We start from the raw sequence: 18378 nt of genomic DNA, 5'->3' as shown, positions 1-18378 counted from the left end.
GGCACATGGCCTATGGGTGCTGTCCTTTCATGGAAGGTGGTCACCACGGACGCATGTCTGACAGGCTGGGGAGGTATTTACGAAGGTCGTCCGGTGAGGGGTCTCTGGAGCAGAGACCTCCAGCGGGCGCACATAAATTACCTGGAGCTTTTAGCGGTGTTCCTCACTCTAAAACGCTTTCTGCCTTTTCTCAAAGGACATCATGTACTCGTGAGGACAGACAACACGACCACAATATCGTATATAAACCGCCAAGGGGGTTTGCGTTCTCTCCAGTTACACATGCTGGCACGCAAACTGATCTTATGGAGCGGCAGACGTCTCCTCTCTCTGAGAGCGGCGCACGTACCAGGAGTGATGAACCTCGGGGCAGATCTGCTGTCCAGAGGTGCACCACTATATGCAGACTGAACTCTACATCCAATGATTGTGAGTCAGCTGTGGGTGCGTTACGGAAGAGCCGCGGTAGATCTGTTCGCATCAAAAGAAAATTCTCAATGTCAGCTGTTCTTTTCAATGCGCGATTTAAACGCACCGTTAGGCGTGGACGCGCTCGCGCACGTTTGGCCTCCGGTCCTTCTGTACGCGTTCCCACCCCTGGCTCTGATACCCCCAACTCTGGCCAGAGTGAGGGAACAACGCCACACACTTATCCTGATAGCTCCGCACTGGCCCGCAATGTACTGGCTGGCGGAGATATATCAGCTGCTGTGCGGGCAGCCATGGCAGCTCCCACTACGCAGGGACATACTGTCTCAGGCGGGGGGGGAGATCTTTCACCCACACCCAGAGCGCTTGGCACTATGGGCCTGGCCCGTGAGTGGTACAATCTGAATACAGTGGGGCTCCCTCAGAAGGTGATAAACACTATTCAGAGTGCGAGAGCTTCCTCCACCAGGTCTCTCTATGACTGTAAGTGGAGGGTGTTTGAGGAGTGGTGCCTTCAAAAAGGACACATCTCTTTTCAATGTCCTGTCGGGGTGATTTTATCATTTCTACAGGACTTGATTGATAAACACAGAGCTTATTGATAAATACGGGAGCTACACTATCCCATAGTGAGACATCGAACGGAGTGTTATGAATGAGAACTATAGGTTACTTACGTAACCCCAGTACTCAGAGTAACATGAAGTGAGATGTCTCACCAGACGGCCCTCCTTGTTATGGTGAAGCGAGAAGAGTTGCTTATTTTGAATGACGCATGCGACGTAGCGCAAGCTACTTATAGGGGGTGGATTCCCTGACGCTGACGTCAAGATCACCAGCCAATCAGGATTGGCGTAATGAGATTGATGCTTCTGTTTGCTCCGCGATGAGGCGCATCCCATAGTGAGACATCTCACTACATGTTACTCTGAGTCCTGGGGTTACGTAAGTAACCTATAGTTTTGTTTCATAAACAACATGCATATGTGCCCATTTTTCCTACTGCTCCAAATGTGTGCCTGTTCATTCTTTGCTGACTTGACTTATGCTTGGCAATGTTTTTATTGCCATTGTTTTGTTTTTTTTAAATGTAAGGTAGCTGCACTATTTGACATATACATGTGTGCATCACTTTTCAGCTCATTCATCAAATCAAACCAAAAAATATATTGCATACACCATTTTAGCATCCATCTTATGGCTAAATAATTGTAGATAATAGCCTGTGTGCTCTATATCCTTCAAGCAATTGTAGATTTACATTTTTAAACACATCTACTAATGTTAATCACAATATCTGTTGAGTCACATTTAAATTGCACTTGATGTCTTTAAATTATTGAAACAAAATAGCAAGTAGGGCATTAGCAGCACAACCACCCACCAAGGCCATTTCCATAAGTGAAAATATTGCTTGTATCTGCCCAAAGTCTTCTAGCATATGAAACTTTTGGGACTACATAATATTAATAAACCTACAATTATTGACAGACATTTTGGAAACTGGACTTGGTTAAAATATACTCCTTAATTTAATGTAACTGTGTATTTGCATTAGGCCCCTGTTAGGCATCAATGTGTAAATGTTGTTTTTGAAGTGTTGGTGCAGTATTTGGTTCAATCAAGGGCAAAATAAATCTACTTGTCTTCTCACCTCTCTTTGAATAGGATATGAGGAAGTGATGTTTATTCATACCCACTACTGCCATTTGAGTGAGATTGTGTCTGAAACACAGGAGCCATCACAGAGTCACCAGGAGAAAGTAAAAAGGTTAGCCGTATTCTGTCTTATGTTCTTAATTTTACCCATGCCCTTTGCTCTGATAATAGGTTAAAGTTAAACCACGAAACAAAATCAAGAAGTTACCATGTGTTCCGTCGTTTACACTAAATAAGCTATGCTTTTGCTTTGACTCTAATGATAATGAAAGAGTGAGCATAAGTGGATACCAGTAGTTTGTATTGAAGTAATTTAGTCTATTCATGCCCTCTAAATCGCAAGATAGGTGTAAGTGGTAGCCATTTTCTGTTTTCCCAGAATTCTCCCCGGTCACCTGGCTTCTGTTGTCATATCAGCCACCGTGCGTGATGCCTCCAAAGGCCAAACCATCCCTGTGGCCGTCAAGTACACCCTTTCCTCATCACATGTGGTACGGCCATTGTTCATGGGAGTGTCAAGCAGTATAATTATTAAGCTCACTGTATCAAGCACACATTTTAATAGTTTGAACTGATCTGATTTAGAAAATGATGCGATGTAAATTAAGCTGCATATGTGTTTAAAGAATGCTATATTCTGGATTGAAATTGCAATTCCTGCTTAAGCTCACTTAAACTAAAACTCACCAAATGCAACATGTCACTACACAAGAATGTTCATCTCCCAGAAAGCAGCACATGTTTTTTATCCATAACACTTTTGGCTGGCTGGAGTCCAAGGTAATATTGAAAGTGAACGAAAACAAGTGCAAACATGTGTTTCTGGTTCTAGGTGGAGTATTCACTGAGAGTTAGTCCCGTTTGTGCCTTTTGGAATTTCAGCTTGATGTAAGTTTGTCCAACAACACAGTAAACAAATGTACAAATGTACAAATGTACTTTTGCAATAGAGACTGAGGCTGATGTTAAGAGGTAATAGTTTATTCATTTCTAGTACATATACATTTTTTTATGTTGTGCATTTTAATGTTGATCACACCAAACAAATAAATAATCAACATATTACTTTTAATTCGAAAGTGAGATATCCTTGAGATTTGAATACATTTACATTTGTTATCATTTATTTCTTAAATGCTTAGTTTCTACACTCCGGGGAACTAATTGATGAGGTGTGTCTGTGCTTGCGTGTTCCCTGTGTAGGCATAATCAAACCAGTAGCTGGTCCAGTGATGGTTGCATGGTCACCTTTGCTGGCTCCGGGGTTACTTCCTGTTTCTGTAACCACACCACCAACTTTGCAGTGCTGATGAATTACTTGGAGTCCAAGGTAACTCAGGATATGTTTTGTGATGCAGTGTGTTAAATCATACATGCTGAACAACATGTATACCTCAAATGACATATGTGGTTTATATCCTGTAATATTTGGTTGTTGCATTTTCCCTCATATGGGACACATTGTTATATATAAATATAAATGTTTCTAATCTGGAATCTAAATCAAGGCTGTCATATTTAAACCCTAAAAATTGTGGATAGGATTTGTAGTACACAATTTAACCAGCAGGTGTCACTCACAGTGTGCATATCCTTTTGAAAAAAATGCATTGGTCGAACTATGTTGTCTGTCCATGTAGAGCACATAAATGTAGTAAAATGAACAAAAGACACAACTATTAGCAGCTTAATAAATTGTATATTAACATGGCATTAAGCGGTTATACAAGTTAAGTTGTGAGAAACCTCAGGGAGAGCAACAGAGGAGGGATCCCTCTCCCAGGACGGACAGATGTGCAATAGATGCCGTGTGTAAATCGAAGAGATAATACATTTTACAGCATAGGTAGTCCAAATGTTAGGAAATGCATGTGTCTGTAATAAGAAGATGAATCTACGAAGATGTCAACAATCCTGTGAGCCATCAGGGAAGCAGCATGACGAGACCCAGGCAGGACCGCAGAGACAGGTTTAGCCATGACCCGGAGTCCACGACTTATTCCAGAACTCAGGATAGAAGACACAGGACTACAGCAAGAGGATCAGCCTCGACTCCGGATCCCGGCGTAGATATAGACACAAAACAAGAAAAAATGTGGCTGGGTTAATCGGAACAAGAGAATACACAGACACCGACAGACAGACAGACGGAAGAACAAGCACTCCCTTAGAATAGGTTGAGTGCAAAGGGTAGCAAGTAAGAGAGTAAGAAACATAGGTGGAGAGGCACGCAGGGAACAAGGTCCCCACTGGAGCCTTAGTTGGAAATTGATGAGAGATAGGGAGGTACGCTGTGTCTACGAATCGTAACACTCCCCGGCCTGTCTAAGCCACTCTACAAACCATTTCCCTCTAATAAAACCTTGAGAGGTTAGAGAGGGAAAAGGTCATAAGATTGATCATACCTGTGATTTTAAAACACCTTCCTCCTCTCTCCCTTTCTCACTACAAAAATCCCCTTTTATCCCAGTGGAGTCCTGAAGAAGATCTTATTTTGACCAAGCTGACGTTCATCGGCGCGGGTGCATCTCTGTGTGCACTGCTGGTCACCTTGATGCTGTTCACTGTGCTGGAGTGAGTAGCTAATGTTCCTATCCAGCTTACCTGCAATTCCATCTGATATGCTTAGTTTCTGTCTGTTTGGACCATACTGCATACAATTCACCCTCTGAGCCCTTTTTTGTGATGCTAAATACATTCTCTTGATTGAAAGCAAGAGTTCAATACAACCAATGAATAATACTGTTTTTAATACAATAGGTCCACTGTATATTTAGTATTTCATTCTGACTGTTTAGGCTCTGAAAGAAAATGACTTGGCTTGTTCAATGGTTAATCTTCCATGAAAAGGAGCTCTTAAAATCAATTAAACTATTATAAGTAAAAATGGCAATGTGGCAATCAACTTCCAGGCATCCTTATGTAGAATCTGAACCATTAGAAACAACTAGTACAAGGACTTTCAAATGTCATCAGATAATTTGGCTCTCAGGTGCATCCACCTAATTAATTGCATCAATAACATTTTAAACGAATATAAATAAATGATTGCTGCCTGCCATGTTGTAAATACACACTTCTCTGTTTGTATGGATTTATAGACAAAGCACTTGTTAGGTTTATAATTTAATTTAATTTATGTATAATAAAATAACAGTCATAATTCCACTGTCGTCTTGTGGATCTCCTCCTGGGCTTTGATGTGACACTCTTGTCCACACACTTAAAAGACAGAGATAACGTATTGCCATTGTACTGCTCATGCGCTGTTCCTCAGGCTGCTATTGACTAGTGCTAATCCAGTAATTACTGAGGTCTACATGTGAGTCCACTCTGAAGGTTTATGGCCACATTTTGCAGCCGTTAATTAACATTAGGGTCACCGAGGGATCACAATCAGCTGGAGAAGAGCTGCCCTGACAATTTATGACTGTCCTGAAGTCTGAGAGTGCAGCCATGCCTTTCACACACGTGCTGGTGTATGATGTACATTTGCGTACTTAATACACCATCAACACACTCCCACACAAACAGACAAAGTAGAGGTACCCATGTCCATAGATGGATGTGTAATCACACCATGAAATGATGGTGGTCGCAAGCAGTGATGCAGATATGAATTAGGGCTAAATAGGCTGAACCCATCAGGAGGTAATGAGAGGGCTCATTAGAGGGTTCATTTATCTCTCTTAACCACATGCAGGTATCCATTTCATTTATGTTGCCTGAAAAGGAAATATTTAACCTAGTAATGCCATCTACAGAAAATATGTCTTCATATAATGCGATGTACACCTTTTTGTTTCAGAACAAGCAGAATCCAAATACCAGTCAGATAAAACGATTTGCAATATGCTGAGCATTGCGATAGGATAATAAAATGTTGCTGCTGCTTTTTTTCAACTGAAAGTTATGCATATTGTCAACATGTATCTTATCTTATGCCCTGAAGTTCTCTACATTGTATAATAATGTCCCTTTTTTTTACCAACTTTCTGACAATCCTGCAATCACAAAAAAAACCTGTACAATTAAGTATAATGAAAAAGCAATTGTTACCTTAAAAGTGTACATTATACAAAGCATTATTTTTTATTTATATGATAAAAGGTCAACACTTGGTGTTTCATATATAAACAATAGTGCCACTCAAAATATTGTGATATAATATTTTACCAAATCTATCCTCTAAAATGTACCCTTTTTTCATTTCATCCCTAGTATTCCCAAATCTGACAGGACGTCCATCCATAAGAACCTGTTCATTGCTCTGATCTGCGCCCAGGTCATCCTGCTCTGCAGCGGCTCTGCCATCCACAACAAGGTACAGGCACCTGATTTACTCTTTTATATTGTAGTAGTATTAAGGTGAAGTCCTAGGGTGAAAGTCGTAGCTACCTATTGTGTTTAGATACAAGGAAACACATTTCTGATTTACGGTTATTAAAACGATTTTTCACCTAGTCAACTACTTAATAATTAAAAACATTTTAAAATTCCATGGCAATTATAGTAAAAAATTACTTTTTAACTTTTCTCTACTGTCTCTACAGTCTATTTCAACCCACAGCCCTGTTTTTTAATAGGTAGCTTCCTTAATGAGACTTGAAATCTAAATCCATACTGGGATCCTAGTAAAACAAATGCTTTGGCATTGGTTGTTATACAAGTAGCCACTAATGTGGTATCCATCAGCTAGAACACATGGTTCAGTCTCTCAGTAGTCGCCCAATGGCCTGTAGTTGGTTTGACCCCTGCTCCTTTGACCCCAGGTCATGTCAGGGTGGGCTTTACCCCTGGGGGCAGCTGTCTGCTTGTTGGAAATTCATCAAGTGGTTTCATTATATATATATATATATATATATATATAAATTATATATAGGATTAATGACCATCAGGAAGGTAATTTGTCAGATTTTAACAAGGTTTTCAACACATGGTTTCCAATCCAGAGCTTTTCACAATGAACAAGTCTTGAGGGCTTCGATGTTTTTGCTAAAGACAGTACAATATATTGTTGTTTCATGACATAGTTGCCTGGAGCGAATCTTCTAAATCTTATCTTATCTTCTAAATCATATATTTTATGGATTGTATGGTATTCCTAATTGTTCAACCAACTCTAATTGTTCTATCCACTTTTGCCCCTCGTTTTAATATTTTCTGAGGATAACATTTTATAACATTCTTTAGTTCATCAACACTGTAAAATATTTGAGTATGGCAAATGGTGTAAATGAGATAATAGTGAAGCCCTGTCACCTCATTCATCATCTACGGCAGTGAGTTGCCCATTTAACCTCTGACCATCTTAACCTCTGTTTGTATGCATTTGTTTCAAGACAGAAACCTCTCCTTTATTTTAATTTAAGTGGAAAAAGTAAAGGCTCCACATCCATTCTTCTGTAATTATTGTATTTCAAATGAGTAATTGGCAACAGCATTTATGAATGTTTTGTCTGGAGGTGTTAGAAGTTCAGTTCATTAGAACTTGTCTTGAGAACAGGAGGTTGGATTCCATTTTCAAAGTGAGAATAATTTCTATCCAAAATAGGGCTGTCAGTCGATTAAAATATGTAATCGCGATTAATCGCATGATTGTCCATAGTTAATCGCGATTAATCGCACATTTTTTATCTGTTCTAAATGTACCTTAGAGGAATATTTTTCAAGTTTTTAATACTCTTATCAACATATGAGTGGACAAATATGCTTTATGCTAATGTTTATTATCATTTGAACAATGACAAATATTCTCATGAATATTAAACACAACAACCTCTGAACATTACAAATATTTGCCTCAATTCAACCTGGAACCTCTCATACAATAATACAATGTGTGTGTGTGTGTGTGTGTGTGTGTGTGTGTGTGTGTGTGTGTGTGTGTGTGTGTGTGTGTGTGTGTGTGTGTGTGTGTGTGTGTGTGTGTGTGTGTGTGTGTGTGTGTGTGTGTGTGTGTGTGTGTGTGTGTGTGTGTGTGTGTGTGTGTGTGTGTGTGTGTGTGTGTGTGTGATGGATCGTTGGAGCTATGTGCAACTCAAGGTATATGCTCGAACGGGAGCTGCCTGGACGCTGCAATCATGTTGCACTATCCGTGCTGCTGAGTGTGCTGACTTTTCGTACAATGTCCCACTGTCTGGCTGCCTGCATAAAGTCAAGTGCTCGGCGCAGTTGTGTGGATAGAGCGCTCCTCTGTTTTCATTTAAACAACTCCTTATATCCGTTAGCGCAGCTAGCTAGCACCAGATGCTAGCAACAACAATGCACGTAAGGTCTCTCTCTCGCTCGCTCGGGCCACACATACACACACCCTCCCGGTCCTCCCGATGGCCAGTCGGTGCCTGCCAGTGAGCATGGAAGTGTGGTCTGCCACAAGCGGGCGGCAGGAGCGGGGCTGTCAGCATCAGCTTGTAGATCATATTTTAAACTAGATGCGCTCTGAAACTACGGGGCGGCCGAGGAAAAAAAATACACATGCGTTAATCGCGTTAAAATAATTAGTGGCGTTAATTTTTTTTGCGTTAACTTGACAGCCCTAAAAATTACGCTTGCAAATAAGAGTAAAAAATTAATGTGCAATAAACCAAAATGGACACTAGTCTAATTATGTTTGTCAGATGGAATTTGCCAATTCATATTTTATTCTTTTTTTTACTGTTTCAGCTGAGATCCTAATCTGAATACTTGAATTTGTATCTGTCTACATGCTGTTTTGTAGGTGGCATGTACACTTGTGGCAGCACTGCTCCATCTCTTCTTCATGGCAGCCTTTAGCTGGATGCTGGTGGAGGGACTGCTGCTCTGGAGCAAGGTGGTCGCAGTCAACCTAAGCGAGGAGCGACACATGAAGTATTACTATCTCATCGGCTGGGGTACAGAGACTTCACAGAGCCAAATCACTCTCTTCCCTCCTGCAGTGAATGTCTATGACTGTGTCAAGGATATTGTAAAGTTATGAACGTAAAACCATTTAGATTGCCCCTTTTTAACATTTTGTTCTGATTGACATGAAACTGATGATAGACATTGATTACATATACCATATGTGTAGGAAATATAATATAGCACTTTTCTAAAACCATAATATGTGTTTGCCTCACGTTTGAGACTAATTGCATCACAATGGTAATTTCCCTTGTATTCCCCTCCCTCCTTTCAGGTCTGCCGGTGCTGATAGTCACCATCACGCTGGCATCAGCCTCAGGCAAATACTCAGCCGACGGCTACTGTTGGCTCAGTGTCCAGAATGGCGTTATATGGGGCTTTGCTGGACCTGTCATCTTCATCATCATGGTCAGAGTTAAATCCTAATCACACCATGTAGTCTCTAAAATAGTAAAAAATACAAGGCACATATACTTTCCTGTAGTGCTCAACATTAGGTTTGACAATGTAACCTGATGTACCAATAAACTACGACACAATGTTTTGATTGTTAGTATATACGTCTTTTTTTGTTTCCTCTCCAACAATCTCAAACCCCTAAGGATATCAATATGCATTTCTCACTTCCATATTTTTTTACTTGTTTCTGCTAATTTCTTTGTAACGTTGCCATCTCTTATTTCTAAATCCTTTTCTCAGGTGAATATCTTGGTGTTGACCCGGGTGGTGGTCATCACCATCTCAACAGCCAAGAGAAGGTCCATCATGTTGGCCATGGGCACCAGTCCTGTGGAACAAGCCTATGAGCAAATCAGGTATAAACCACAAGGAGGCGCAATTTGTCCTCTTCTTTGCTTTTTTTTTTAAAGATTATTCACCCAACCACAGGCCTTGGAGCAGACAAGCTTTAGTCAATGGGCATCAAATAAAAAGCAGCTGGAAGATTTTATATTGGATTTGTCATTTTAAAAAAGGGAGTCTCATTTATCAAACTATATAGGGAATACATTTTGAATGGATTGCATTACTGTTCATGTAAAAAGGCTTCAATCTTCGACCACTTTAAATGTTTTGAATATATCCAGTCTTTGTATTCTGGTATCTTTCAGTGGTGACAGGATACACACATATTCCAATATTAGTTTCTCATACTTTTGTGCTTTTTTTTTTTATTAGCAGAATATTTGGACTTATAATTGTATTAAGGGCAATTTTGTTGCCACATTTCTGAAACCTCACATGAAAACATTTGATTAATTGGAGATTCTTATGATTATACATAATTATTTGTAAGGATAAGAGCAGTTGGCATTGTCGTGATTTGAATCAAATTACTATGAAGATGGATTTTAGGGAGATCCTCTGAGTTAAAATGCATACAAAAAATAAAATGTGATTTCTCAGCAGCTGACAATAGCAGGGTTTTAACTGTCCGGCAAGAAAACCAAACTGATTAAAATTAAATGTACCTATATTTTTATAAAATTGCAAGGGATATTTTGTTATACTAACAAGGTGGGATGCACCTTTATATTACTTTATTTTGTAATCATGTACTACTTGTAGCTGGAAAGTTATAATTTTAATAAAAATAAATAAAATTATGGTTCTGTGTTTGCAATATTTTATAAAAACCATATTAAAAAAAAAGGATACATTCATGTAAAACTCTGCGGGTGATCCAGTAGATGTTCCCCAACAGGCTTACATATGATCCTATCAGTGAAAATCATGTTAAAGTGTTTGTGTTTCTTCACTACCTCAGCACACTCACTCACAGAAGGTGCTTTATGAAAGTTCTCAAAGCAGGCCTTGAACCATTTGGCACCCCTGGGTGGCAGCCGTTTTGGAAACTCAAACACATTCCTCCGCTGAATAAACTAGGACTTGCCGCCCGCCATGTCACACACACACACACACGAACACACACACAGCTGGTGCGGTTTGGCAGGCACCTGAGCGGGAAGATAATTCCACTCTAAACAGAATTAAAGCGGATTTAAGGTGGGAAGTTGTCACCCCATGAGCCTTTCCAGCCGCTCAGCGTTGTATATGGAACAAGCAGCCTGCCAAAGCTGCCATTTTTGCACAAGAAACCCAGAAATGTTGCTTGGGGCAACCAGGGAGGAAGTACCATTTTTATGAAATAACTCGGAATATTTATGAAAATGTATTGTTTCTGGTGTGGTTATGTTAATCTCCATCAGCTGATCAAAGAGTTTAGAGTTGAAATTGTGTGTGCTTGATAATAAGTGTGTGTGTGTGTGTGTGTGTGTGTGTGTGTGTGTGTGTGTGTGTGTGTGTGTGTGTGTGTGTGTGTGTGTGTGTGTGTGTGTGTGTGTGTGTGTGTGTGTGTGTGTGTGTGTGTGTGTGTGTGTGTGTGTGTGTGCACAGGGCTGCAGTGAAAGCCATATTGGTGTTGCTGCCTATCCTCGGATTGACATGGCTGTGTGGTGTCTTGGTGCCTTTCTCCATTGTCATGGCCTACATCTTCATCCTTCTAAACTCCCTGCAGGTACACACACACACACACACACACACACACACACACACACACACACACACACACACACACACACACACACACACACACACACACACACACACACACACACACACACACACACACACATACCAAATGAAGGCAAAAAAGGTGACTACAAAGAAATGCATGCACCAGTATACATTTTGTTACAAAATAATTAGGCATATCATCTGTTGTGTTGGGTTGCCTCCACACTCATAGGATTGAATCATTTTGGTTGATTTATTTCAATGCAAGGACTGACTGTAAATCAAACAAGAAAATGAGGAGCAAAGAGACAAATTGTGTTTACAAATGTCAATAGAATTCTGATCGCTATTTAACAGTACATTAAGAAATACCTGAATCTATCCATCTGTCTCTCTCAGATGTAGAACTGATGGCAGAAGAAATACAATTGAGTTTGTTGCCATCTAAATATGATTGGAAACAGCCATACGTCTTTTTTAATAATAGAAAAATGTAAGACTAAATAATGCAGCAACTAAAACTCATGAGCAACTTCAAATAAACTTGATCAGTTTATAGACATTAAAATGTTTTGTTTTTCTTCAATGAGAAACAGAAAGGTTTTCCATTATATATTGTAATTCCTTCCTTTCTCGTGGTGAGGCTACACAGACTGTCAAGGCTTTTATTTGTCAGTGACAAGGTTGAGGCAGAAAGGAGAAAAAGGAGCCTTGGTCTGGCTTGTGTTAAGCAGGTGTTTTATTTTAACAAGGAAAGTTGATTTGTATTGCTTGTTTGACAATTTCTCGTTTTATATATTCAGAGGTCAGCATATTTGTTGTTATTTATTGCTTATCGGCATTGTTTTTCTGCTTTTAGTGCTTTAATTTTGTGGGTCGTTCTGTCACACATTTTGAGAAAGGAATACTTTTTTTAAGCCCTGCATAAATATACATATCAAAATGTTTCCACGTGTAGTATACCTGTGTGCATCACATCTCCATTCAAAAATGGCCCCAACGAGAAATATCGGTTTTCACATGGAAACCCACCTTTGTTGCCTATCTTCCCACTGCACTGCAGTGATGGAGGAGAAGTAGAGGATAAACATAATTCTCTGACTGGGGCATGGAGCCCCACGTTACCCAGCTTCCCCAGCATGTTCAGATCCCCCGCTGCAATTTGTAGTTGTTTTTTAATCAGCTGTATCTTTAATTGAGCTGTATATTTAACTAGAAAATCAATAGAGGTTTTAGCTGCAGTCTGATCATTAAGGCCCCTCGGTTGCCATAAATAGTTTCTGTTTCCTTCTCATGTCTAATTATTTTTTTCCATGTCGACAGTAATTAATACTGAAGGGTTTTCTCAGCTTTTATTATATGACTTCACATGTTAACACAAATTATGGATTTTGATTGTGTTTCCTGCACAAGCTTGTGTTCATTCAGCCTTCCACCCGTCTGTCAGCATTTATTCTGTCTGTCTATACGCCTACCTCTTTTGGTCATTCCATGTCTATCTTTTTGACTTTGGCATTTTAATTGTAACAGTGAAAAAAAAGCCATGTTCATTTATCATTATCTTTTCTCACTATGCATTCTGTTACTCACAACACGTGTCATAATTCGTACATATTTCAAATTAAATGATGCTATTTATATTTTTACAAAGTAAGGAAGACGGTGATGGTGCTTGCAACTTTGGCCTCGTTTTAAGTCCTCAAATATCTCTTTTGCAGCACTACATTAACAAACCGATCCCAAGAGAATACCAACAGTGCTTAGTGCTACCTCCTTTGAATGTTGTTGCATTTATGAACTTCTTTCATATGGTCAGGGCGATAACATGACCATTCATTCTCAAAAACATAAAATAACCGATATAATTTGGCTTTTGTGTGTGTTGACTGGGTTTCTGGGTAGCTGCAGGAGGCCTATGGTTATACCCGGCTCCTCTGACACAACCAAGTCCCAAAGCGTCTTTGATAAGCCGCAACAGGTCAGGACACAACAGACACCCCACCGGGCACCAAGCTGTTCCAGCGACACACTCTGTTGACCCCACTGCTCTCTGCTAGGCATGGGGTGTAGGGACACTTGTAAGGGCAATCCTCAAAATCCTCTGCAGCTCTAAATAGCCATCCATCTTGAACTGGAGTACTTACTGCTGTGCTGTGGCTGTTTCTGTTCACGAATTGAAATATTGTGGGCTTATTTGTACCATTCTCCTTGGATTTGATGGCTTTTGATTTCAACTTTTTATTTGTTGATTAATGGAACTGATTTTCTTAAATGGGCATATTGTATCTTCTCATTTAGTTTGAAGGCCCCTGAATTTAGTTAAATCTATTGTCAGACTTTGTGATATCAGCAAATATCGTACTGTTTTCCAATCAATACATTTAATATTGTATCTGGATGAAACTTGTGATTTGGAGTGAAATATCTTGTTTGGATTGCACAGGAATTCATGCAGGTCAAACTATTTTATTCAGTATAATATCTCTAAATCCACAGTGAAATGTCTGAACTACTGGGATATATTGATGTGATTTTTCTATACAGAGACCTATGGCCTCTCTTAGGAATCCTGCATATCCTTGATACTAAACTTGGTGATCCCCTGACTTTGTACCCATTGTTACAGTGAAGCTGACATTATTGAAATGTCTGGATGGATTGCAGTGAAATTAAATAAACACATTCATGGTCCACAGAAATTAGTTGTAAACATATTGATCCTCTAATATATTTATATACTAACATTATAATTTGAATCATAAAAGCAAGTGCTGTTAAAGATCCAGTACATTAATTAGAACTTACATTACAACAGAAGACGGTGTGCAATGCCGCTGATCCCTTTGGGAGGGAGAACACAGTTAAACATGGTGGCTCCATAATGCCTACTCATAAAGATGATGAAATGTGTAACAGCCTTAACAACAATACATGTTAAACATGAACTGGGAGGCAGGAGATACAAATAAAAAAAAATTAAAAAAATGCTCACGTTTTTTTAGGAAATCGTTTTTTATTTTCAGCTGTTGTATTTTCAATGGTGGCAGGCAAAGCAACATAAAGCTTAAGCGGCAAGCCTTTACTGTTAAATCAATAAAACAGATAATGTTGACAAGCCTTTTTCATTGCACTCCCTAAAGCCCTCCCTACTCCTCTTTCCCCTTTATCCTGACAACACTGTCTGAAGTGCTTTTGCTGTTGGCGTTATTTTTCTCAATAGAGACCATGCCTTTGGAGCAAACATACTGCGGACCTAACACCCTGCATGTCTTCTGTACTCTTCTCAGCATCCAAGGCTTTTGATTCATTAACTGGCGCCAATTATGCTCAGTTTGAGTGAGGTAGCATCCTCCACATACATGTATCTAAAACACTGTATCAGCACTTCATCACTCATGCATGCACAGAAGTTGTTTATGTTGATTTGTGGCATTGACACAACCTGAAATCGCACACATCATGTTTTATTTTTCCCTAACTACTCTTGACGGTTATTGTGACGCATTGCATTTGTTTTTGTAGTTATTATATAGCGCATCTTTGAAATGAGCGGGTTTCAAATGACCTATGTTAGGAATATTTTTAATGTCTAGCTTAAAGGGGACCTATCATGCAAAATGCACTTTTGTACGTCTTTTATACATGAATATGTGTCCCCTCCCCGGTGTGTCAGGGAACTCACCAAGTGTCCGAAAACGCAACCCTCTCTCTTTTCCTCCATACCCCAATCTCTAAAAACGGGGCTGCAACGGATCTGATACAGACTGATACAGCTTTGAAATTGTTCTGACGTCAGAAACGGGGAGCTCTGCCTATATGGCCAACTCTCCACCTTACAGGGGAATGAGAGGTTGCCGTGGCATGGTAACAGCATGGTAACATGACGCTTGTGCATCGCCCCTCTCCTTTTCAGGGGGCGTGGTCAGCTGTAGCTCATTTGCCACAGAATCAGCCCTTGCAAAAACAGGGCTGGAATACAGCAAATAGAGTGAAATGAGGCATGGCTAAAATGCATGATCGGTTTGGTATTTTGAAAAATAAACTTCACAAGTTTTATATAGGTATGGCCCTACAATATCTTATTCAAGTATAGCATGATAGGTCCACTTTAAATTAAACTTAGATCATCAAAAACACAACTGTAATAATGTATTTAAGTTTGACAGCATTTGGGGGGATAAAGAGATTTAAGTTGATATGCTCAGTAGATTCTAACTTCTTGAGCCAGTAGTTTTTTATGAACATCTTGACCATAAATACAGGCATGCCTCATCTGCTTCCCTATCAAGCTAGAGATAAATAGCATGGGGTGCTGATGTGTGTGTGTGTGTGTGTGTGTGTGTGTGTGTGTGTGTGTGTGTGTGTGTGTGTGTGTGTGTGTGTGTGTGTGTGTGTGTGTGTGTGTGTGTGTGTGTGTGTGTGTGTGTGTGTGTGTGTGTGTGTGTGTGTGTGTGTGTGTGTGTGTGTGTGTGTGTGTGTGTGTGTGTGTGTGTGTGTGTGTGTGTGTGTGTGTGTGTGTGAGAAGAGGGACGGGGGTCTCTTTTGGTAGCCCATAAATCGCTCCACCCTTTGTCATCCAATCTCTGGGCAATGTCATTCAAACCGCGCACTATCCATTACCTGGGTATAATAGGCTCCTGGCCATGCAGTGTCCATCTTATTATTAGGCCATAACTTTAAACTATCAATAACTTTGAGCTGCAGAGGGAGGAGGTGGGGGGGAGAGACATGAGGAGAGGGAGAAAACAAAGTAGAGAGGTGAGGGAAGTTCGGGAGTCGTAGAGAACGTGTTAGGGTAACTATCATTGTCCGCAAGTTGTTAAGAGTGCAGTTTGTTTGGTAACTTTGCAGGCAAGTTATTTGTCAAGAATGTGTCCTTTTCTGTTTCTGTTATGTCAGTTTGTCGCCTGAGGAGGGCAACCCTGTGCCTTGTCATCACAGTGTGGAAATATAGAGAAATCAATAAGAGAATTTATCCCAGCCGTTTCATTCACATCAGATTAAGGGATTTTATTTGCCAGCAACTGATGACAACATTGTTTTCCTATTTCTTATGAAATGAACAGACTGGCGAGCGGTAATGAGATTTCAGAGTCAATCAGTAAAGCTTTAGAATTTAGATTTATCGTTTTGCAGGGTTAAATGTAAGTTAACCCTGTAACCAAAAGAAGCTGAATATGTCTATGCACTAACTGTGTCATGCTTTATTGGAAATTCTGAATTTCAGAAGAAATGTTGCACACGGTGTTGACCCTTCGTCACTTGCTGATATCACCGGCTGGAAGTGGTAACACTATTTACATAAGCATGAAAGAGCAGCTCTCTTTAAGGTTTATTAGGGACCTTTAAAAAAAAAAAAAAAGTAGTACATTTGATCATTCAGTGTAATTGAATGATCGAAAAGTCCCAATTTTTAAAGATCACAAACTGCTTTGTTTTTACATTATGGTTTTGCATTATTTTCATTTTACACAAGTGTTTCTGTAATCACAAGTAGACGATGGGGATTTAAATGATGGACACATTCACATCAGACCATTTTAAGCCAGATTAGACACCTAAGACATATTGAGTGGGAAAGCAGCTTTTTTACCTGAGGCATAGTCTTAATGCAAATTATTGCTTCATTATGAATATTTGTTTTCTATTGAAACAAATACAGAACCCCCTGCTTCAATAACATACACTCACACACTTGGCTAGTGGAGCATGACATGAGAGTGTATCCAAGATATAGATATGATCAATACAGTGTTGCTCTGCTTATTGATTTTTGCCTCATGGGAGATTTGTTGTGTGAGTAAGCAACGCTTTTACAGCATCAGAAGTGACTGTTTGAGAGGGGGGGATTATTTCTTTTTTGTTTGGCCTTTGGCTCAGTTACTACAAATTGTATCTGTACTACTGGTGTAAGTGGTTCTATTCCCAGTTTAAAGTTAAAATGGAATGCATTATCACTGGCAGACAGGGAAACGCTCAGATTAATGAAATGCAAGTATATTTTACAATGCAAACCACTTCTGATATCACAGACCATGGATAGAAAAATAAGATCAAATGTGATCTTTAAACATTTAGCATGTCATTAAATGTATTTCACCTACATTTGTTTTTATTTTGGTGGCGTGATCATATAATATTATAAAGTAGACTTGTATTATGGCAATCAACCATATTGTGATATTGCTTCAACTCTTCTCAAAATCATTAATTTGGAGCACACAAACAATTATGTCAGAGGTTTTTGCTTTACATCCAAGTTTTTTTTCTGATGTTTAGGTCACTCTTCTTTAAGAGCTGATTTACTAACTTGATGAAATGTCTTCTCTCTCAGAATTGTTTCTACAATATTCAAAATTGATTACGGTAAATGGCTCCAAGTTATGGCATGAAATTAATCAACTCCAAAACATAAACATCAGTATCAGCCTTCTGAAACCAGCACATATTGAATTGTAATTCTGCTTAGCGTCTAAATATAGTTTGAAATGTATTTACTATATAATAGTAATAATATATTTTCCAGTATAATGCAAACCACAGCCGAGTGCACTTGATATTAGACTACGCTCAGACCCATCTCAATTGTTAAGTAATCGTTTTGTCCCCACAGAGGTAAAATCGTGGTCTGCACATTGAATTGTATCTTATTATCAGGGCTTTGCCAGGCCTGTGTCAAATAAAAGTGGGTCATATGTTTAGTTACACACAAAAAATGCAGTTACACATAGTTTCAGTAGATCACATTACACAATAATGCATTTTAGATAAAACTGTTTTTATAAAAACGTGAAAGGACTTGTTACAAATCTTAAAACGGTCCTCTTTGGATTGTGTGGGTATTTATTTGTGCTGATTATATCTTTACAATTGCTAATAATGTACCTA

The 18378-nt window shown here is 39.4% G+C and overlaps 1 protein-coding gene across 3 annotated transcripts in view; it reads left to right on the top strand.

Moving 5' to 3' along the window:
* LOC117445751 (adhesion G protein-coupled receptor D2) overlaps positions 1 to 18378 on the top strand; it is a 95747-nt gene that overhangs the window by 10763 nt on the left and 66606 nt on the right. For 2 of the 3 annotated variants that reach the window (XM_034081593.2, XM_034081594.2), the window contains exons 11-20: positions 2098 to 2200; positions 2468 to 2579; positions 2921 to 2976; positions 3292 to 3418; positions 4559 to 4662; positions 6310 to 6412; positions 8810 to 8963; positions 9251 to 9384; positions 9676 to 9791; positions 11371 to 11491. In XM_034081593.2, the coding sequence (XP_033937484.1) occupies positions 2098 to 2200; positions 2468 to 2579; positions 2921 to 2976; positions 3292 to 3418; positions 4559 to 4662; positions 6310 to 6412; positions 8810 to 8963; positions 9251 to 9384; positions 9676 to 9791; positions 11371 to 11491 (1130 nt within the window). The remainder of the gene's footprint in view (positions 1 to 2097; positions 2201 to 2467; positions 2580 to 2920; positions 2977 to 3291; positions 3419 to 4558; positions 4663 to 6309; positions 6413 to 8809; positions 8964 to 9250; positions 9385 to 9675; positions 9792 to 11370; positions 11492 to 18378) is intronic. The other variant, XR_004552038.1, reaches the window with a different exon arrangement.

This window comes from Pseudochaenichthys georgianus, chromosome 4 (assembly GCF_902827115.2).
Source record: "Pseudochaenichthys georgianus chromosome 4, fPseGeo1.2, whole genome shotgun sequence".
NCBI lineage: Eukaryota > Metazoa > Chordata > Actinopteri > Perciformes > Channichthyidae > Pseudochaenichthys > Pseudochaenichthys georgianus.
Note: the sequence above shows the minus strand (reverse complement) of the source record. Positions and strands in the feature narration are given on the sequence as shown.